General features: G+C 35.2%; 1 protein-coding gene across 4 annotated transcripts in view; it reads left to right on the top strand.

The window, feature by feature from the left end:
* Positions 1 to 23,808, top strand: part of DNAJC24 (DnaJ heat shock protein family (Hsp40) member C24) — a 47,395-nt gene that overhangs the window by 21,755 nt on the left and 1,832 nt on the right. For 2 of the 4 annotated variants that reach the window (XM_010964731.3, XM_074372213.1), the window contains 2 exons: positions 9,545 to 9,683; positions 21,228 to 21,296. In XM_010964731.3, the coding sequence (XP_010963033.1) occupies positions 9,545 to 9,683; positions 21,228 to 21,296 (208 nt within the window). Of the gene's footprint in view, positions 1 to 6,586; positions 6,683 to 9,544; positions 9,684 to 21,227; positions 21,297 to 23,808 lie in introns of all 4 variants that reach the window. The other 2 variants (XM_045523731.2, XM_045523730.2) reach the window with 2 other exon arrangements.

Raw genomic sequence — 23,808 nt, 5'->3', positions numbered from 1 at the left:
AATTTTTTCCTATGTACGAAGAAGAGGAGGTTGTGTTATACTAGTGTATAGTCAGCAAAGAAAAGGAATGTGACTAGCAAAGGATTTGGTGCAAGATTGTATTTTAGAATTAGTAAATCTCACAGCTTAAACTGTACTACAGAGGTAGGCCTTGGTATTGAAAAGGTTTTGCCATGGATTGAATGACCCAGCCACACATCATTCAGCTTCTTATGTTTCTTCACTTCTTGCACTCCAGTTCCTACAATCTCCCTCTCAATTCTTCATCTGAAAGACATCATTGCCTACTATAAATATTGCATGGCTTTGTTTTCCTTCAGTGACTTTCAGTCTCTTCCCTTGCTTATCCTTCTCTTATTCCTCCTCCTCCTCTTCTGTCGCTCTCCCTCTTCCCCTGCAGTCTCCTCTGTCTCCACCAGCCCGCTCTTCTCCTTCCTCTGCATTTTCCTATCCTCCTCCTCCTTTTTTCCCCTCCTCCTCTTTTACCCCTTTTTCTTGGAACTGCCAGTAATCTCTGAATGAGTCTCTTAATATGATTTCAAAGGCAATCATTGTTATCGAGACATTTGGCAGAAGTTTTAAAATAACAGTCATCAGACCAAAAGGTTTCTTAAAAAATACTAATGGTGTTAAAATGACTCTTTTGAAGATTAGAGGCAATCAATCATTAGCAATTCTGGTAGGCCAAAGAGATGTATTTTCTTCATACTGTTCTGTCAGTGTGGCTGCCACAGTCACGCTGAAGCCTTTCTCCAAGGCTTTCTCTGGGGACCATGGACTATGTTATATGTAGGATTCTACTATAAATAAATTCATAGGACTTTTCACAATGAATTCCTTAGTAAGGTCTGTTGTTACATTATGGAACCAAATCGTGAACTCTAGGAGAGCATATTGTTTTTGTTTACCTATACACTTTCACATTCTTAGCTATTCACCAACAATCCCAAAGTAACTGAGGAAGGCTAATTTTTATAGATACTTAAAAATCACAAATTTGCTTTTAAATTAATATGTGTGCATGTGTATGTATATGTGGTACATATATGTGTGTCTGTCATTCCTTGCAGAATAAGCAAATCCACAGACACAGAAAGCAGATTAGTTCAGGGGTAGGTGGAAGGAGAAATAGAGAGCGACTACTGATGGATGCAGGATTTCTTTAGGAAGTGATGAAAATATTCTGAAATTAGATAGTGGTGATGGCTACACAACTCTGAATATTCTAAAACCACTGAATTGTAGACTTGAAAATGGTGAATCTTATGATATGTGAATTATATCTCAATAAAGTTGTTTTTTTTAAGTCAAGATCATAACCTCTAAGATTTGATAGAATGGGAGAAAATTAAAAATATAAATTCATATCTAAAAAACCAATAATTTTTCAAAAGGAGAGTGGCTCTATTAACTTTCATTCCTAATAATTTCACTTAAGTGAATTATAATAGTAAGAGTTTTACTCCATAGGATCAGCTGTGACCTAGTCACACAAATTCTTGCTGTCTGACCCTAAAACTTTTCTTTCTGAAAGACTGGGAATGGGTAGAGAAAGAGATATTAAGGACTCTTTTTTTTTTTTTTGTAAAGGATTTGACCTTTCTCATATTTAAGTCCCATGACTGTATATCCATGTTTTTTTCAAGTGTACTCTTTTGAATGCATTCCTCTTAATACCTATTTGTTTACTCGTTCCTCAGCGTGGGAAGTATTGAAGATGACCTTTGGGCTGAAGCATATCCCATATCGTATCTAGTCATTGTGGCAGCTGAATAGAATGACATGGTTAATATTTGTTTACTAGGAAAGAGTATGAGAGAAAAGACACGAAAGTGGAAAACCTCAGAGTAAACGTAAAAACTTTCCCTCCCCTCATCCAGTGCTGTCTAAATCAGAAAGTTTTAGATTTCATACTTTGGGAAGAGTATTACACACAACTTACATGCAAGTACTTATGGAGGATATTTGCACAAAGAGGCATTGTGCTAATAATCCCTGCAGAGATATGTATGTAGTTAAGATACAGTGTTACACGCACACACAACTAGTGTGATGCCCTCTGGATAGGAATATTAAACGCAGCTTCAAGGAAGAGGTGCATTTGAACTGGTGAAGGATGTTCCATTGGAGACAACAGCATAAATAGGACATGGAAACAGAAAGGAATGTGTGTTCAGGTGTGATATCTGAAAGTCTAGTCTAGAATGTTTGGAATGACTAGACTGACATAGATGGTATAGTACTTACAGTAAAGCTGAAATGGTAGGTTGGAGTTCTTTTATTGGAGGACTTTACCTGTAAGGATAAAGAATACAACTAATTTATATGCAGTAGGTTGACAGTTAAAATTTTTGAGGTGAAGATGACATGGTCAGGATTTTATAATAAGGCAAGTGAATTTGGAAGCAGGTGGAAGAACTGGAGAGCTTTAAAAGATGAATACTGGAGACCAGACAAGAGCTACTGTTGTTTTGAACTAGGTTTGTTATTGGGAATAGAAAGGACATTATGTATGTGAATCTACAGAATTTGGTGGTTAATAAAATAAGGAAAACAGAGGTTACCCTTATATTGTAGCCTGCATTATCAGGAAATGTATTTTTCTTTCATTCATTTGGCATTTATTAAAGCATGGTGGTAATTTTAACAGAACAGGGCATTCAGCAAGAGGAGGAACTAATTTTAGAGCCTGGATGAAAATTTGGTTTTAGACATTTTGAATTTGTAGTACTAATAAGATAGCTTTTAGAAGATATTTGAAATTCAGTTCTGGAATTCAGGGAAGTGTGAAGCTAGAGATAAAGAGCTAACATACTATTAATAATACTAAACTCAGTGTTACTGTGTAGAGAAAAACCAAATGCTGTATCTTCACAGGCCACACTGATAGATCAGATATCAATAGGATGATTTGGAAATTTTTGTTTAATCAGATTTGCCCAGTCCTTTCCATAGTTAATCGTTATTTTCTATTTGCAGTCAGTATTTTTATAAATCAAAACAGCATAATCACAAGTGTATAGTAAAGGATTAATGTATGACCGTCTTAACTTTTTGTTCAATTGAAGGTTTAATTAGCAAGCTACTGGTAAAATAAAGCATATTTCCTTTTAAAAAGTAAAGAAAGAAAGGCATTAAAACAGATGGACATCTATTTAGGTGATCTGAAATACTGCCTTATTGTGTAGTGGTCAATTTACCATAAAACTGTCTTATGCATTCACTTTAAAGAAACACCATTTCATTGCAACTTTATGTTGCTTAGTCAGTAGAACAGGTCATCTGGAGCTAATGAATGTATAAATTTTCACTTAAAAATTTTTTAGAAGTTGTGAGACTTTTCAGTGTATTATATTATGCTCTTTTCAAAACTTACACATACTTCAATTTTCTTTCCCCTTCTAGTAGAAAAATACATAGCTCTCTGTTTTCTAGTAGAAAAACACTTGACACTTATGTTAAACCTATCAGTGGACACCATTGCTGTATTCAGTAGCTGAAGTCTTGTATAAATTACATCTACCTCTTTAAAAAAAATCAACAGGTTAGAATACAACTAGCATACTGTTCAGATTTCATCAGTTTCTTAATCACTGAAATAAGTTGGCATTTGTGCAAACAAGGAAATAAAGAGGTTGGCATTTATGATTACTGAACAAAAGTTAACAAATATCAAAAAATTTCTGACTTGGAACATTAATGTAATTTTCATTGTGTTGTAGGTTAACAATTGAGGAATATCACTTAGCATTTTTTCCTTTCTGGATACATACCTGGACAGATGTGTCTATGAAGGGGAAATTTTTATCAAACACTAATTTTCTGACTTGCAACTAACTATGTTTTAAGCAGTAGAGGCTAACTAACGGTAGAGGCTAACAGTGTGCCTCTCAGACTTTAGCACGCGTAGTGTTTGCCTGGAGAGTTTGGGGAAACAAATTCTGAGGTCCCTCTCTGTACGTTTGGTATGGGGCTGTCTTCTAAGGAGCCCTCAGAGAATGCTGATACTGCAAATCTGAGGAACACATTTTGAGTTGCACTGAGCTGACACAATGTGACAGTAACTCCGGGATTAGTAATTTAGAAAGCGCTTGGATTTATTAACATGGAGAAAATCTAAAATGGAAATAAAATGTTCCATATTGAACAACCCATTGCCCAAAACATCTCAGCTAGTTAGAGTTGAGTCCATAATTAAAACATTGGTTATCAATTAGTCAGGAAATAGATAACATAACACCATTTCTGATAAAATACTATATCATTTTCTGTATATCTTTTGTAGTGTCACTAGTAATCCTGTATTTTTATATCAAGACAGTTTCTTAAACTTTTGTGTTCATTTTTCTCATCCTCAGTAAATGGCATGGGGATTTAAAAAACACAGGTCTGTATAATTGAACAATTTTCCTCACATGTGAGCAAGGTATATAGACTGTAAAGTTGTGTCAAGTCAACTGAGAATAATGCTAAAACTTTGGCAATAGACAGTTTTGTCCTGTTATAATAAAGAATCACAGACACCCACTCTCAGTATTTTTAGTATTGTAACGTATTTATGATTTTTAAATTTTGAATATACTGTAGTCTTCTACTCAGCAATACTTAACTTTTTAATGTTTTCAGAGGTTGCCATATGTACTTGAAAGTAATAAACCAGTCTAAACTGGTCTGTCATTCAAACCTTTCATATCAGTCTTTTCATTAGTTTTTTATGTTGTGCTTTTTCTCTGTTTAACATTGGGAGAAATTTCTCATTTTCCCTTACTGGCTTAGAAAGATTTACTAAATTCCTTTAAAAACATTTAGACATGTCTGATGATGTTTAAATGCACAGATCTTAAGTGTTCAGTTTGGTGAGAGGTGGTATTATGTAACCATTATCTCAAACAATATATAGAACATTTCCATTCCTCCAGAAAATTCCTTTATGCCCCTTTCCAGTTAATTTCCACCCCCTACCCCCACCGGAAAACCAACTGTTAATTTTTGTCACTACTGTCATCCCTTGGTATCCTCAAGGGATTGGTTCCAGGACATCCCAAGGATACTACAGTCCGAGGATGTTCAAGTCTTTTATATGAAATGGCATGTCCATAGATCGAAGGCCAACTGTATAGACTAGTTTTGCCTGAATTTGGATTTCATATCAGTGTAATCACATACTGTGTACCCTTTTGTTTCTTCTTTTGCTCAACACTAATGTTTTAGATATTCATCTGTTTTATTACTGAGTGTATCGTAGTTTTTTTCTTTATTGTTGTTGAATAGTATAGAATATACCAAAGTGTATCCATTCTCCTGTTGATAGATATTTATGGTTCCAGTTTCTGGCAGTTATGAATAAGCCTTTTTGTGGACATACATTTTTATGTTTTATTTTTCTTAGGTGTATATCCAGAATCGGAATTGCTTGACCATAGAGTAGATGTATGTGTACCTTTATAAGAAATTGCCAAATTGTTTACTGCCAGCAGCCTATGAAAGTTCCTATTATTCCATATTCTCAGCAGCATTTAGTGTTATCAGTCTTTTTTATTTTAGCCATTCTGTTAATATGTTTAGTAGTATCTCATGACTTTAATACACGTTTTTCCTGATAACTAATGAAAAAGTTTGGGTGTACATTGATGTGTACATTGTCTATTCATTTGTCTTCTTTTGAAAAGTGTTCAAGTTTTTTCCCACAATTTTTAATTAGTATGTCTTTTTAGTATCAATTTATAGAATTTTTTTTTTTATATATTCTGGTACAAGTTCTTTGTTAGAGAAATATTTAGCCAGTATTTTTTTTTTTCCCAGTTTGTGGCTGTTAATTTTCTTAATGGTATCCTTGATGTACAGAAAGTTTTAAAATTTGATGAAGTTCAGTTTATCCATTTTATGTCATTATAAGTTTGTGCTTTTTGTTTTCTGTCAAAGCAATCTGTGCCTACCCCAAGGGGCAAAGATATTCTCTTGTGTTTCCTTCTAGAAGCTTTATGGTTCTCTGTTTTATATTTATATCTATGATTCATATTGAATTAATTTTTGTGTATGAAATGAGATGGGGATTGATGTTGATTTTTTTTTTTTCCACATGGACACCCAGTTGTTTCAGCACCATTTGTTCTAGACTGTTCTTTCCCAATTGAATTGCCTTGGCACATTTATTGAAAATCAAGTGACTGTATATGTATGGTCTATTTCTAGACTCTTCTGTTCCACTAGATCGATTTGTTTGTATGTGTTTATGCCAGTTCTACAGTCTTGATTACCATAGCTTTGTAGTAAGTCTTGAAATCAGGTCATGTAAGGCCTTTGACTTTGTACTTTTTAAAAATTCTTTTGCCTGTTCTAGATCTTTTGTTGTTCCATATAAACACAGAACTGGCTCACTGGAATTTTGATAAGAATTGCATAACATTTTTGTATCATTTGAGGGGAAATTGGCATGAATTTCCCATCATGAATATATTATTTCTTTCCATTTCTTTCCCTTTTTTTCCTTTGAGGCTATAGTAATTGGTAATTTCTTAAACTTTCATTTTTCAGTTGTTTGTAGCAAGATTTGCTGACTTCTTAATTTTGAATTCTTTCCTTCCAGGTGACTTAAATTCTTCCAATTCCAGCAAAATGCATTTCAATTTAGTATGGTGGCAAATAGAAGTTAAAATAAATGAACTTTGCAACATTGATTTTAGTACGTACCTATTCTGTTAATAAAGAATGTCAGTATTTTCTTTATTTAATTGGTGAATGTTTTCCTCAGAACTCCCTGTTGTTTGTATGATTTAGCTGGCTTTTTTCCAATATAAAGAAGTCCATGCTATCTTTTTTGTGGCTCTTTCTGGCTTCTCAGGTAGTTAGTAAGCCAGCCCCTGGATCACAGAATGCTTTAGAGTTTCTCTGTCTTTCATTTATTCATTGAATGAATGAAGTAGGAATAGCTTTGGGCTCTCAACAGTGGGAAGGTTTGGCTAGTGGGATTCAAAGAAAAGAAGAGCAAAGATAAAAGAAGCCTTGACAGCAAGAAGAAAATGGCCGTGGTCTCTTAGGGTGATAGTGCATGCTTGAGCCTGCCTCTTATTGGAGGGCTCTAATACAGAAATAGTAAGGAAAAGATCTAATATTCACTTGGGGGTTAGAAAGCCCTGAAACCTAGTATGAGAGGCTTGGTTTCCATGGGTAGTAAAAAGTTACAGATTTTAAGTTAAGAATGTGCAAAATAATGACACCATTTTATTAATAGACCTTGTAATTGAAACATCTTTAAAAGTTGTAATGTCTGTTAAAGTCCAGTTTTAAGCCATAGATGTATTTAGACTGTATAATTTCACGTGGTTGCTGAAATAAATTACCACAAACTTGGTGGCTTAAAACAACAGAAGTTTATTCTTTCACAATTCTGGAAGCTGTAAGTCCAAAAGCAATATAATTGGGCCCAAATCAAGGTGTTGGCTGGGTCATGATTCCTCTAGAGGCTCTAAAGGATGATCTATTCCTTGTCTCTTCCATCTGGTGCCTGCCAACATTCCTTGGCTTGTGGCCTCATCACTCCAGTCTTTAAGGCTAGTGTTTAAAATCGCTCTCTGTACATCACCTTCCCTGCTGTGTGTCAGGTCTCTCTCTGCCTCTTTCCTATAAAAACACTTTGATTGTATTTAGGATCCACCTGGACAATTCAGGATAATCTCCCTGTTTCAAGATCTTTAACTTAATCACACTGCAAAGACCTTTCCCCCAAATAAAGTGACATTACGGGTACCAGGGGTTAGGACCTGATATCTTTGGGGGCTATTATCAGCCTACCACAGAATGTATTAATCTTTTTAGACCTTCATTTTGTTCTGGAACTTGCTGTCAGAACAAATTGGACTGAGGCTTTTAGCACCCCAAATGACATACTCTCTTGTTGTAACTGTCATTTTTAAGCTAAAGCCTGTATCACAGAATAAAATGAACTGCATTCTAGTAGCACAGCAGAATAGATCGAAAAGCCTCAGATGGTGAATTAGTTATTTAAAATCATAGTCAGGAAAATAACAAATTGCTTATTGAAAGAGGTTGAATTGTGCTTTAACTACCATGGAACTGCTATATGACTCAAAATTTAGTAATAGCTTTTAGTTTGGGGCAGCCAGGAACTAATTCTTGGCTTTATAGGGCTTTCTTGGTCAGGTTGGAGCATGAACAGGCCCAGTCTGTTCTGTTCATTGTACCAGCCACTATTCATTTTTATGGTGGCCTGTTCAAAATTACTTGCCACCTTCTAGTCTGTGCTCCTTCTAGTCTGTGCCACCTTCTAGTCTGTATAGTATACAGCTATAAGATTAGAATATTTCTCTAGGGCCTTACTCAGTGCTTGTGAGATACTGAAATTGAGTCTTCACATGTAAGTATATCTTAAATGTATACTAGTGGTGTATTTGAGCATATTGCATGTAATAACATTGAAACCTACCAAACTTGTTACACAAATCTTCTTCATATAGTGTTAGAAGAAGGATTAGCAAGAGAACTTTAATGTAACCCACTTTATTTTGGCTTTGGTACATTACTTAATATCCTAGCCTTAAGGATTACTTAAACCCCAGTATGGGAATAACAGACGAGCATCATTTGTTAAATCATGGCCTAAAAAAGATGAAACAATAAAGCCTTAGTTTCCTTTTTTCTTCAGTCATTATTTTAATCAGCTTAAATATTTAAATGTTGATAGCTGGTAGAGTTGTCATAGGAAGAGAGAAAGAGAGAGAGTTTGCCAGCGGGAAAATAGAAGCCTGATTCTCTTTCTTTGCCCTGTTATCGTTTTCCCAGCATGCATGATGTTCATTAGTTCTTTTCGGCAACCAAATACCACAATAGCTTTTGCTCTGCTAGTGAGGATCGCCAGCAGTGTGGAGAATTTCAACATGAAAACAAATACAAGAAAGATTTATTGATGAATTAATTTGTATTCAAGTATTTTATTCCATTCTTTAAAGTTGTTTCTTATGAATCTGCCCTAAAATAATCATTTTTCAGTTAAAAACTTGTGTTTGGGGACTTTTAACTTTAAAATCTTCTGGGCTGAGCCAGAAGATGAAAAATGTTGTATTTTAAAGTAAAATTGTATAATTTCATAAGAAAGTCTAGTAGTCCACTGTGATGATACATACAGCCATGCACATTTTATAAGGGGAGCTTCATACTCTGCATAGTTTGTACTCTTCCTTTGTTATGTCCTACTAGTCTGCATGTACCTATTTCTGCTTGTGTTAGTCATCCTCTCTAGGTAAATTGTCCTTGAGACCAGTGATTCCATCAGCAAATTATCCAGAAAATGCTGTCTTTGCACGTTGTGACAAGTCATGTCACTGGTGGATTTATAGCTACTCCAGTGGTCTAATTAACCTGGCAGTTGTCTCCTGTGCCCAACACTGTTGTCTCGTTGCTTGGCATCTTAGTTTTCATCTTCTCATTACCTTCTCTCTTAACTAAAGCTCAGGTTTACATTTTTTTTTTTTACCTACCCCCACTCAACCCTCTCTACTCATCACCCCCCCTTATTTTTGATTGGCAGTATCATCCAGATAAACAAAGTGCAGATGTGCCAGCAGGAACAGTGGAGGAGTGTATACAGAAATTCATCGAGATTGATCAGGCATGGAAAATTCTAGGGAATGAAGAGACAAAAAAAGAGTATGACCTGCAGCGGCATGGTAGGTACTTGTGGTGAGGAGCACCTGCACATTGGCAACTCTTTGAAGCGCAGTCTGCAGCCATTCCTGGGGAGCATTTTCTAGCATTGCACCAAGTTATTATTGCCTCTTTTACTCCTCCCCTCCATCATTGTTTTTAACTATGCCCTATTCTTAGTAGTGATTACTGTGTATCCACTGAGAAGTTAACAAAACTACTAGGATGTGGCTTCTTGTGAAGCCGTGAAAGCTACTTTTTATAACTAAAGAAAAATACATAATTACATGTTCCTAATTAATATTTTTTGTTTAAAAACTTATTAAATTTTATTATGTTCTGATTAAAATTTTAATTGTAGTGCTTTTAAGACTGTATGCTGTAAAAATGACAATCTAAAGGGAGACACTGTAAAGGATAACACCATAAAAGCATTATTTGCTGTCTCTGAGCTTGTTTAAAGCTAGGTTTTCATGATTATCTCCTGGATAAACTATAATCCTTGTAAGATTGCTATAAAAGGTATTTTAGGAATGCGTATTTCCTAAGCAATTTTAAAAGTCATTTCTTTTATGCATTTTAGAAAATAGCTTCTTAAAACAGTGACAAGCTCTTCCGAGAAAGAAAGGGAGAAATGTAGGTCAGGTTTGTCACACATGGACTGCAGTTACACGAAGTGATAGGCTGTCTTTCAGCACTGGCCTTGGGATAGGAGTCCCTCAGCCTTCTATTTGAACCTTCAGTATGCACCCTCCATGCTAATGGCGGGAGTCAATAATCAGTTACAGCCTGTGGGGAAAACACTCAATTGCTCTCTGAGATAGCGCACCAGGCTAAGCATTGACTCGGATGTGTTGATAAAAGCTCGCTGTCTCTATATTTGATTATTGAGTCCCGTCCCATGCCCTGCACTGGCACACCATCAACCTAACAAAGTGATGTTAAGCCTCCTACTACTAGGGTTGTGAAAATTTGATTTGAGAAATAAGGCTTTATTTCTAAAACACAGCATCATAGGATAAACCCAGTGATATATATAGAGTATCTGTATCTATTTTCAGAGGGAGTTGTATTAGAAAATTAAATGTTTCTTACAGGCAGTGTGTGATACCTTTGTGTAAAGACTTCATGAGCTATTTGTTTACATACTAGAGTATTTGTTCTTAATAGTGACTGAGTGTACTTTTGCAGTGAATTTGGATTAACTTTCAATTATGGCTGGAGTATATCCTATTTGGTACATATATGAGCATCTTTCAGAGGGTGTATTTCTTTTGTAAACACATTTGTACTTCTGGCAAAAGACTGTAGAGGTGATTCCATTTGAAGATGACTTTTATCTATAGATACATCTTTGACTTTGGTTCACATGGTAAAATTTCTCTGAAAGTGTTGAAACTAATACACATAAATGTGTTGTGTGTGAGAATTTACCTATGTTCCTAAAGTGACCAAGTTCTACAGGAGATGACAATCTCTCCTGGTGCTTTGCACGTCTCTACCAGTCTTTATTCTGTGGTGACGATTTGCTTAAGGTGAGGACAATCCACCAAACTGTATCTTAAGGAGCGTAGGGTACGTACTTGTACTGTCGCTCTGCATTTTTGCCACTCCACAGCTTGGTGCTATTAAGAAACCTATCAATGAAACTGACTGTTGTCTAAAGAGGGGAGAAGGAGGGGGAGATCAAGAACCAAAAAATATTCTCTCTCGCTAAGGTATAGGGTGAGGTGAGGAAGACCAGAAATGGAGAGAAATAGGGTTAAAAGTGAGCAATAGAATTGCATGAAGGAAGGTTTAAGAGATGTTGGAAGAAAGATAATCAGCATCTTCAGGCCTTTCTCATTGCCTTTGAGAAGTCCTTGGAAATGTGGATTTCTTTTGAGCTTTGAGTCCTTGATTTTGAGGTTTTAATGGAAGCAACTGTAGCCTACTGTACAGGGGATTCTTGTAGGTCATTGATGAGGTCACAACAAAGTTTAGACAAACCAAATACAGTGAGAGTTGGGCCTGATTCATGATTTAGGTTCATAGGCATTTATTTAAAGGAGCATCATTTAAAGGAGCCCTTGACATCTGTATTTCTTTGCTTCACAAAATAAATTATCAAAAGAAAAAGTGTAGGGTAGATAATCTAATGTAAAGTACCTGTATTTTTTCTCCCTCATTACCATTTCTGTATTTTTAGTTGACATTTTGTTTTAGGGTAATGTTGGCCAGGTTGAAGAAAAGCAAAATTCTGCTAGAAATTTATATCGTAGTTTGCTCTGCAAGTTTTCAGATGGGTGATTACTGAATTGAGCTATTCTAGAAGGACAGCAGGAATGCAAATTTTCATGACATTTTAAAATGTATCTCAGATATTGAGTACTAAGTATTTCCTTCATTACTAGAGGCTCCAGATAGTGAGAATGCTTTGTCTCAGTTTTAAATTGAGATTGGCTTGCTGTTTAGGTAAGAATTAGAAGTTTCTTATCCAAATATAACTTGCTGGTTTTAAGCCTTTCACACTAAAGCTCTTTTAAAAAATCTCATAATAAACCTAGTTTTGTATTGTCATTTCTTTTAAATAGCAAAATTAATTTTTCCTTCTTGACCCATCATCAGTAAGTGGCTCCTCAAAAGAAGGAAATGAACTTGAACTTCTAACAGTGAGGATTTAGATTTGATAGAAGGAAAACCTTTGAGAGTGATAATTTGTTAAAGACCAGGATAGGTTACCAAGAGAGAGAGAATTTGTTATAACCAGGTCAAAGCACTCTTTTTTTTCTGGGTCACCCCCTGGGGACATGAAAATAGCTTTGTTATACAGAACTCTTTTTGCATGTGGTGACAGTTCATTGTAGAACTTTCTTTTCATAGGGTGTGCTTTAAATATGTTTGTTTCCTTCCCTCCATTAATGTGGAGTACAAAATAAGTTTGAATTCTTTAATGCTTGGGAAGAAGGCAGGAGATGTTTTATTGGCTGGTGTTGAATGCTTCTCATATTTCACAGCTCAGAGTTGGTGCCCTGTTATAAGGAAAGCCTCATCAACATTGCCTACAACCATTTGTTTCTCTAAAAGATCATTTAAAGGAGCCCTTGACATCCATATTTCTTTGCTTCACAAAAGAAATTTTTATCAAAAGAAAAAGTCTAGGGTGGATGACCCAATGTATAGTACCTGTATTTTTTCTCCCTTGTTTCCATTTCTGTATTCTTAGTTGACGTTTTATTTTAGGGCAAAGTTGGCCAGGCTAAAGAAAACCAAATCTAAAAAAGGATGAGTAACATTCTATTTCCAGATACTATACATTTTGAAAGCAATGTTAAGTAGTGAATTTAATCAATTAGTTCCAGTTGGGCATATTTACCTTATTGTTCTAAAGATGCTTCCAAAAGGCTGTTTCCCATGTTTCCTTGAAAGAGATGCTGTTATTCAGGATTAGGCTTTGCACTTCAGACGACCAGATAAACACTTTGGAAAATCTTTCTAGGATTTGTAAAATGTTCATATGAATAATATCTGTTGAATACATTTTTGTGCCCTTAAAATCTTGTGGGGAGTTTTCTCATACTAGGTGTATTAAAAAAATCACACTAGCAGTATATCATAGAAAAATAATAGGGATCATGATTCAGTAGCTTTGTAATGTGACGGTCACAGATCTCTGATGTCTCAGTGGCTCTCTAGAGTGACACAGCTTATGAGTTAGTTCACTGTGATCTGAAGAGGAACAAACCTTCAAATGAAGTCAGTTAAATTATCTTATTAAAAAAAAAGTGGATTGTATCTAATAATTGGCATCCTTGGTGGCATATTATTTTATTTTAAGATACTCTCTGTTAATGAATTATTTTGATAATGCAGAGCTTTCATCCTGCACAGTTGGCCAAGTACTTGGATACCCAAGACAGCCAGGCTCTGAAGAGGATTGAGCCAGACATTGTAGAGTTAGTGTGTCTTTAAGCTAATCAGCTATACTCTCGTTACCTAGATACAAAAGATCGTTTCTAGTACTGTATTATACAGTTCAGTTCATCCCTTTGTTAGTATAAATATTTGAGAATGGGAGATAAGCAATAAAATCTTAGACCAAATGAACAATGTATCTTAAAACCCCATCAATGTTTGTTTTAGAGAACTGAATTAACATGTAGTTTCTTAAGCTTAAAATAAGAATCCTTCCTGAAAAGCAAGTTAATGCTGAAGACTGATTAGTTCAATAGGAAAGGAAATAATACTTTTAAATGTAGATAATAAGAATTTGGGTTAACTGGAATAATGACTTCAGTTCAGTAGATAGTTGTGTAAATTATGTGCTAGAACTGACCCTTATAAAATATTTGTATTAGATTAGGGTTTCCATTTATGGTCATATCAGTATTTCTATTTGGTTTTAGGAATTTGAAAATTGGCTGTAAAAATGTGCTTCAGGTAAAACTTGAAGATAAGCATCAGGGGGCATGTTTTTTTGGTGACTTGTTTCTGGGAAAAGTAAGTATGTGAAATGATGCAGAAAATCCATCTAGACAGTTAGGGCCTGGCATTTATTCAGAGAGAAGAGAGTATAGACAGAACTTTCTGTGAGGGTCCTCCTGCTCCATCTTATTTGTCACAAGAACGTGACTACTCACATTATTTGTTACTTTTACTTGAATGCAAATAACTTTTCTGCAATGAAAATGTATTTTAAGATAATTTCTCAATGATTTTGAATAAAAATTTGGCTAGTTTCAAATGTTTATTGAAACCTATGGGCAAGATTATAGTAATAATCCTGGTATTCTTGGATATAATTGGAAGTTCTGATTTAGTAACAGAAAATGCAGGATCTTAGGAAGTTTGTGTCTCCAACTTTAGCCTCTCTCCCAGTTCCTACTTGGGTACTTGACCTAGTTGAAATCAGTGCATTCAAAACAAAGACTGGGTACACCTTTCTCATTGCTTGTTTTTAACCCTCAGCCTTGAAATCTTTGTTTCGTATTATACTCTGAGTGCTTCTAGTTTGTTCAGTGTATAGCCAATGAATTAGAAATGAATATTGGCATTCATTTTTAGTGGGTTTTTTTTTTTTACGTGATCTTTTTATTCTCACAGCTACCACAGTAGTCCATACCCAAATTATAACATATACTCAGGATATTTCCACAGCTGCTAATTGGCCTGCCCCCCACAGTCATTTACACTTTGATTGGTCTAGCTTTCTTTTTTATTCCTCTGTTTAAGAACTTACATAACTACCCTCTCCCTAACACAACATTTACCCATTCACCTGGAATTTAAATGGGACAGAGCTTTTAAGTTTGTCCCTAAATACATTTTCCAACCTTATCACCAGTCACAGACCTAATGTGAATCCTTTCCCCATCCATTTAGAGACTCCCAAACACATATGCTTATGCTGTTTATCATTACTCAGAATATCCTCCCATTCTGATTCTTTGCAGCTTATTCTTTGTTCAAGTTCCAATTCAAGTCTTCCTATCTCCCTCCCACCAAGCCCCCCCCAAAGTCTTCCCTGATACTCAAATCTACTGTTATTATGTCTAACCTCTGAATTTAATCCACAAATTAGTTATCTTGAACTTGGCTCCCATCTTTCAGTTCTGTTTGATGCTTTGGAAGGACTACATAATTATATGTACTATGGCTTTGATAATAATGGATCAATTTTAATGGGACTCACAATAACAAAGTACATCAAACTTCTTAACACTGTTGCAGATCTCAACAAGGTCAAGAGTTACTACCTTCCTACATTGTGGTACTTGAGACTACCCCTTCTTCCCCTCAATAGTTGAGTCATTTTCCTATGGTCTCATATAGACAGGTCAACACAAACAGTATGAAATAATAACAGTTAAAATAGCTGACATTTGTTGAGCACTGGAACTGTGGTAATCGTCTTTTAATCATTGTTTAACAACCTTCTAAGGAGGATACTAGTATCTCTTTTCCTGAGGAGTCTGAGGCTCAGAGGGTTTAAGTAATTTGACTAAGGTCACATAGCTAGTAGCTGGTAGAGAGGAAACTCAAAGCCATTCTCTGACTCTTAATCACTGTATTGGGCTGCCAAGTTTTGAATAGGTGTGTACAACCTACTATTTTAGTTCCAAATAGTCAGGAATGAGGCATATTTGAGGGTCAGAATGAGAGGCCAGGAGTATTTCTGCTGCTGTGTTTTACCTTTCTGTAGTGAAACATGAAATTCAGTTTCCAGGTTTCATGTGGTACCTTTCATGAGCACTGGGTTTACATTCAGCTTATAAAAGCTCTAGTTCTTCAAGTCCATAATTAATTTCCAACTTTGTAATTTTTCTTCAGTGTGGAAATCCTTGCAGTTGTGACTCTTTAATTTCATCTGGGAAAGGATTATAGAGCTTTATGATTTAATGGGCAGGTTTCAAGTTAAATGTTGCCTGATTCTGAATCTTTTATCAAAGTAGAGATTGTTCCAAGAACAGACTATTAAGGACAAGGAAACTGACTTTCTTCAAGTTATTTCCTATGTGAGAAATTTAATTAGGTATAGTGAAATGATTTTTAAGAATGATCGTTTAAAATTAAATTACTTGGTTTTAAAACAAGATACTAGGTTAGACCTAAAGGAAAATACAGCTGTTTGCTTTTAACACACATAGATGACTTCTTTAAGTTCGAAATAAACTTCTTAAAGTATTTTAAGTGGCATAAAAATAAGTATAATTGACTAACTGCTAAATTAGAGCATTCTGGGGACTTGATCACTTGAGTGGCACAATGTTGCTACAGCGTGATTAGTAAGGGCAGAGTTGCAGATAGACTCAATCTTTTGGCCAATATTGTGCTTTTAGATATCTGATCCATAAAGAAGAAAGTTAAATTCCTCTCCTCAGTAGCTTTTTGTCGCTGTTATTTATTTATTTTTACTTATTTATTTGAATTGTAGCTATAGTTAGAAAAGGTTTCCTGGGATTAGGAAGTGTAATTATTTAGGCAGCAAACAAAGAGCTGTTTTAGAAATTTTACTGTCATTAGGAGGAAGTTTTAAAAGACTGGAATTCCATTGTCTTGTAAGAAGTAAGAAATATTTATTGATTCCCAAATGGAGCTGAAAAAAACCTTTCCTCTTTTAGAAAGTTGTGAATGACCCAGCGAGAGCTCTAGTAAGCTTTACTGAACCAAGCTGCTAATAGTTATTTAATGTTATTCTTCAGTGTGAAAGAATCTCCGTAGATTTTCCTTTTAATCTCTTTGAATTGCGGGCTCATAAACCTCTCTGATGAGTCCTGCCAGTGTTTTCTTAGATCCCACTGTTGAGACAATGGAGCCACAGAATTCTTTCACTTCTTGTTGTCAGACAAATCCAATAGAACACAAGGTCAGAAGGGCTTATACTTCTAAAGGTTGAAAGATTCTTTTTCAAGTAACCACATAAATTATTTGATTTTTAACATTATATTCCTCAGGAATCTCTCTTTAACATTGTTTTCTATATGTAAGTAAATCTGGAAGTTTGTCGTGTCTCCTTATTTGGCTAAGCTTGGGAGTGCAGCACAGGGTGTGAACAGACCTTAATGTTCCTAGATACCTTAGAAAAAGCTGAACCCATTCGCATCAAAAGAATTAGGAATCATGCAGTGTCATTGGACTCAAGATAGAGTTCACCGAATGCCAGGCAGTGTGTTTTCTTTCCAAATGCTGGTTTTTTTGTTTTTGATTTTTTTTTTTTTATTACCATTCTGTAACTAAGATTACCTATTTAAATCTTGGTTGTTTCTTTAATTAAATCACTTTCTAAGTCAGTTTCTGTTTTCTCAACATTTTTTGTAGTGTCACATTAAGGAGAACTTTGAGATGGGGTTTGTATTTTCAGATACCTGTTAAATATTTCATTGTAATAAGCAAAACTATAATATGTAAAACTCAAAAGAAAATGGACTTATCTTTTTTGTTGATGCAGTATCTGATGAGTAGACAATTATCAAAGCTAATTACAGGGTTCCTGTCAGTTACTTTAAGGGCTAGGGAGGAATTAAGTTTTCTAATTATAACTACAATGGTGGACAAGCAGAGATCATTATTTAAAAAGAAAAAAAAAACATTGATTTGTTTGTACTTCTTGCTTGTAATCATAGTAGGGGGGAAGTTGCTGTTGCCCCATTCCCTGGACACCTGCCTCTTAACAAAAGATTGTGGTCTCCTCCCAACGCCCCTCCGCTGCCCCACATTTAGATTCACCTTTACTTGTGTGTACTCTCTCTGCTCATTATATAGTTCTCCAGGGATCCAATTTCCCCCTGATTTAATCACCCCTGGCCTTTTACAGAAATTGTTAGATTACTGTCCTTTCAAAGAATACATACTTTCTTATGAAGCTTTTCATTTCTTTCCCCTAACTTTTCTTTCCTTATTTCTATTTAAAAATAAATCCATTAGAATTTCAGCACACTACCCTTAGAACTTTTTATTGAAGTATATCATACATACAAAGAAATGCACCAATCCTAAGTATACAGCTTGATGGACAGTAAACACACCCATCGAACTAACCAGCACCCCAGAAGGCCCATGTGACTCTTTTCAGTACTCACTCCCCATTCCCAACATCACAGGATGGTTTTGCCTGTTAAATTCACATAATGTGGGGAATCATACAGGTATCCCCCACTTTTCAAAAAGTCGCTTTACACCACTTTGCTTTCATGAAATACCTACATTAGTACCTGCTTTCACTGAATTGAAAGAAATCTGAAGAGCATTTTCAATTTTACCAAAAAAAGATGAAAAGCGTAAATTAGTGTGTAGCATTTGTTTAGCAGTGAGCCCCTGAGCAGCATGCACCCCGGGCCCCAGGCAGCAAGAGTGGCACCGCCAACCTCTTTCCCCAGGAACTGCATTCAGCCATCAAGTCACCATAGCTTTGAACTGTGTCTGTGAGCATCTGCGCATTATCTTGATTTATGCATCCATTAGCAAGATGCGTCTTGAGGTAATTGCTCCTTCACTTTACCCATTTTGTCTTACAAAAGGTTTCAGAGGAATGCTCTACTTTCGCATAGCAGGGGAAGCTTGTGTCCTCTCTTGTGTCAAATACTGGCTATTAAAACCAGAATCCCCATAAAACTTGAACTATGTACACATATTATTGAATAATCAGGTCAATATATAGATGTTTAGATAGCCACAGAACAGGAGAATATTTTAATATACTTTTAACTCTGACCTTGGGTAAAGTACTAATAACCACTTTTGTGTTCTATTTTCTTTCCCTTTTACAATGATATATGGTCTGAGCTGATCTTTCAACTAAGAAATAGTTAACTACTCTAAAGTTCCTGTACAGAAAGAAGAAAAAAATCATAAAAATGTAAAAGCCACTTTTTTGAGAAGGTGAAATAATAAAAAGGGTTCCACATGAAATAGTAACTGGGTGAGAGTAACAGTAGTTTCCTAGTAGAGGAGCAGAACAATGCAAAGAGGACTTGCTTGACAGTTACGTTTGCCAGTTATTTCTCACTAGTTATTTTAAAATAAAAATGGTATAATGGATATTTATGAATGGGTTGTCTTTTCGTACAGTTTATCTGTTACAGGTGTCCAGGATAGGTTAGATTAAGAAGCTTTATTCATCTTGTCATCACCTCTGCTGTGTCTGATTTGCTTTCATTGATTTCAAAATTAAGATATCTGTAAGATACCCTGGAGTATAGGCAACCTGATTGTAAATTATTTATACCTGTTTCTCCCCTAACTAGGGTCCATTAAGTGCCAGTTACCCCCATTCTTCAAATCTAAAACTTTCATTTCCACATTCAAGCAAACTATCTTGGGCCTTCTAAGTAAGAAATTGAAACATGTGGTAAGATTTTTTTCTCCATCTGTGACGTGACTTTTAAGTAGAATTTTTTTTTAATTTGGAGTACTGAATAACCAATAACCTATAGCCATGTATACTTTATAGAGAGTGTGGAAATTAAATTGTTTTGTTCAGAAATTACTTCTCATACTGATACACTCTGCATGGGCTATTCACTGGGCATGCAGAGGTGGAAGAACCACCTCTGACCACTGGGCAAAGTCTTTATCTTTGGGTTTTAGGACAGTTTAACAGACTGTTGGTACCCAGTAGAAATATAGTGATTATTTGAAATACCCTAATAGAAAACCATGGTGAGTTCAAAATATTGTATAATCTTTTCATCTATTTTAAAATTGTGTAACTCACCAATAAATTTTGAACAGGCAGTTATTAAATATAATTAAATTGTAGGCATTCACACAACAGAACAAAGGGAAGCATTCTCAGCAAGTGAACAAGAGACTAGTGAGACAGCTAAAGAAAAATTTCATTGGGTGGGGGCTAGAATTTAGTAGTTTCTTTTAAGCATTGATTTCTAGAACAAGCATGCGGGAAGTATAACATGCCTTTAAAAACAAAGATAAGTGCTTCTCTTAATTGCTTTCTTTGTCTTTAAGTACATTTGTTTAAGCAAGAGTGCATGCTTATACTACCTAGATCATGTTCCTACTAAATTTAGGTGGAATTCCAGGTTTCCATCTGTAGGGAAAACTTTGGCCCAGAAAACAGCAACGGAACATTACTACGGTACAGTTGTGTTGCATGGTTATTGAAATATTTTTAAATAATTCTTCCTTTAAGTTACCCATTACTCTGTTGTGAACAATTAAAAATCAGATGACTAACAGCCCCTTACATGCAGTTAGAGCTTTTATTCTTTAAAGCACTTTTAGCCTGATCTCATTTGGTTGGAAGAACATGCTTGTATTAGTCTGCTCCATCTGCCATAACAAAATTCCATAGGCTGGGTGGCTTAAACAACAAAAATGTATTTCTCACAGTTCTGGAGGCTGAAAATACCAAGCTCAAGGTGCGAGTTGATATGGATCCTGGTCATTTCTCTTTCTGGCTTGCAAACGGCCTCTTTCTTGTGTGTCTTCATATGATACTTTTCTCTGTGCATGAGTGGAGAGAGACCTCTCTCATCTTCTTCTCATAAGGACATCAGTTCTATCAGATTAGGACTCCACTCTTGTGACTTCATTTAACTTTACCTCCTAAAAAGCCTTATCACCAAATACAGTCACATTGGGGGTTGGAGCTTCAACATAAGAATTGGGGGTGGGGAGGTCATAATTCAGTTCACAACAGCCCTTCTAAAGTAAATAAGAGATAACCTGAAATATATATATAAGGTTAAAAAACTTGTAAAATATTATAACTAAGGTTCAAATGCAGTTATTTTTAACAGACTCCACACTGCCTTGGATACAGATATAATTTATCTCACAAATATCCCTCTGTAGCAGTTGATCATAAGGAATCATCAAAATCAGTTTCACAATTTTGCTTGTGGCTTATTTGTGGAAAGTGTGATATATTTTGATTGTTAAAGATGTTGTAGATTTTTTTAGTCAGCTGAAGTTGGGATAGCATTAAAACTGCCATCAAAAGTTGTAAGCTAAGTTCTTAAATAAGTAAACCAGAATTGTAGAGACCAGACTAGAGTTGCCTTCTTAGTAGCATTCTTCATGTTTGTGATTTAAGTGTCAAAATTGTGTCTTATTCTATGATTTTACAGAAGATGATCTAAGAAACATGGGACCAGTAGATGCTCAAGTATATCTTGAAGAAATGTCTTGGAATGAAGGTCGGAATCATTTTTCTCTCTTGATTACAGTGAGGAAAAATTTTAGGAACTTTGTATATCAAAGAAAGCCTCATAGAATGTTTGGAAATCCTAAAAAGAAATAATAGTTTGGCTTACTATATGTACGTGGGTGTTTTTGTTTGGAATATTTTTGTTTCATTCTAAACTTTATTGATGTTCCCATGTGACTCATTTCCAGTTATTTTTTTCTATTCTATTTAGATGTTGGGTACATAAGGTTTCATAAGGTTTTCTTTCTTAAGCTACTTCGAGTTTTGGTTTACTCTCCATCTGTGTAATAGAGAAAATAAAGTCAAAAAATTTTCCATCCTTCCTATGTTGACATTTGAGATGAATTCCAATTAAAATTTGTATTTATTTTTGTTTCTTCATTGGAATCATAAATTGTCAGGGCAGGGCTTTTAATGTTAAACATATTATTTACTCTTTTACTTGGAGCTTGATTCTTACCCCATCTTTTGTGTCTTAGGTGGAAAAGAAAAATCACTCCCTTTTTACCTACCACGAAGTCATGTCTTTTCCTCTTTCCTATTAGTAGAATTTTAAAACTTACATCTAACTTAATTTCTTCATTCTTTTAATTAGTTCTGTGAATTGCTCTGGTTAGACTTCATTAAGTTCCTTTTTCGAAACGGAAGCCATGAATACCACACTTCCATGTTTCTCTGAGCAAATGAAGCAAATCTTATTATTTTCTAGAATTTTTATGTACTCTTTACCCTTTAACTTTATTATTCAGCTTAGGGTACAAATTCCCTACAGGTTTATAGAAATGTATTAATAAGTGTGGATAAACAGCCGTCCTTTCTGAAACCAAGTTTGCTGGACTATTTTTTAATTGCACATTGTTAAGTGCTCTTAGGAAGTTGGGTCACAAGCTATATTGACCTAAAAGGGGAATCATGTTTTTATCTGTGGGCCACTCTGCTCCTAAACCAAACCGCCAAATGAAATCCTGGGGTAGAAATTCTTATTTGCAGTGAGTGATTGGAAAACTTGAGGTTTTGTGTACCTGGGGCTCCCAGGGGTTGATGATAGTTTCATCAGAGTAAACAGGAAGAGCTACTGCTGTGAAAATAGAATACACTAGTGACATTGGTTTCCCTGCTAGTTTGTGAAGGGGATATATTAGAACATGTCATTTATCAGGGAGACCTGCCCAGCTAAGTAATATTTTTTAAAAATGTAGTATTGCCAGCTTATCAAATCAGTGTATGTGTGTGTTTAATCTCATTGGACAAATTAGTTATTCTTGTTGTAGTTGATATGAGTAATACATTTTGTTTACTAATAATTCCTATAATTTGAAAATAGTGGGGGTGGAGGGTATAGTTTGGTCCTAGAGCACGTGTTCAGCATGCACCAGGTCCAGGGTTCCATCCCCAGTATTTCCATTAACAAAAAAAAATAAATAAAATACAAGCCTCATGAGAGGGGTCTGAAAAAATAAAATTGAAAAAAAATTAGTGAAAACTAGTTTTTTAACTTTAACTTTTTCCAGTAAAATTTTTAAAATATAATTAATAATGTAATATTTTATTTTAAATTAAGAATATGGATTAGTGGTTCAGACATCTGTTCAGTCAAAAAATATATGGGCCTTTTGATACAAATGAAAATGCCAAGATATTGAAGGAAATAAACAAAATGAAATCAAGAATTACGATAAATGTTATTGTCCTTGGGACTCCCTGAAGTAAACTTGTCAGCCAAGAAGATAAAGAAGCATCCCAGCTATAGCCAGTGAATCAATTATAAGCAGCTACAGTTAATCTTAAAAGTGTCAAATGTCCTTTAGGTGTCTATTTTTTATAATTGTAAAGATGGAAATAGGCCTCATCCTTAGGGGAGAAAATACTGAGCAATAGCTTCATGAAGCCATTATTTTTACAGGAATATGTTAAAAAATATTGTAGGTCATGTAGGTTTTGCAGTTGAATTTGCGATTTTGAATTGGTCCTTGCAATCAAAAAGAGCAGTCTTGGCAGATGAAATTAAATAAAAAGTGCAATCAGCTGGACAAGTAAAAAATCGTTGGATAATTCCTTCATGGTCATTTTCAGAATAACCTTAGGAGGTGAAGATCCAGAACTAGAGAAAAGTGGATGAAATCCAACATGATAAACATAGCCAGATTATCAGCTTCTTGAGCCACGAACAGTAGGAAATGATGCATTTTATTATGCTTAAAGGGCACACCTGAAGAACTAGGGCGAGCTTGAAGTTGGCCTTTCTCCTTACAGTTAGTCTGTTATACAGTTTCGTTAGTCTGTCTTCATTCAGTATATTTAAAATGATGATTTCTGTGAAGATATCACTTTAAGTGACAGGAGAATAATATAAGAAGAAATTTAACAAGATGTGAGTTTTTAGTGAGCATTAACATTTGGAATCATCTATGACAAACCTCCACAGTAGCCCATGGTGGCCACTGCATCATTTACGAAGCACATGTCATCTCAGATTGTTTCTCAGTGTTCACTGAGGTGGC

The sequence above is a fragment of the Camelus bactrianus genome, chromosome 10, assembly GCF_048773025.1.
Source record: "Camelus bactrianus isolate YW-2024 breed Bactrian camel chromosome 10, ASM4877302v1, whole genome shotgun sequence".
NCBI classification, from domain to species: Eukaryota; Metazoa; Chordata; class Mammalia; order Artiodactyla; family Camelidae; genus Camelus; species Camelus bactrianus.
This window is presented reverse-complemented; position numbering and strand designations above follow the sequence as displayed.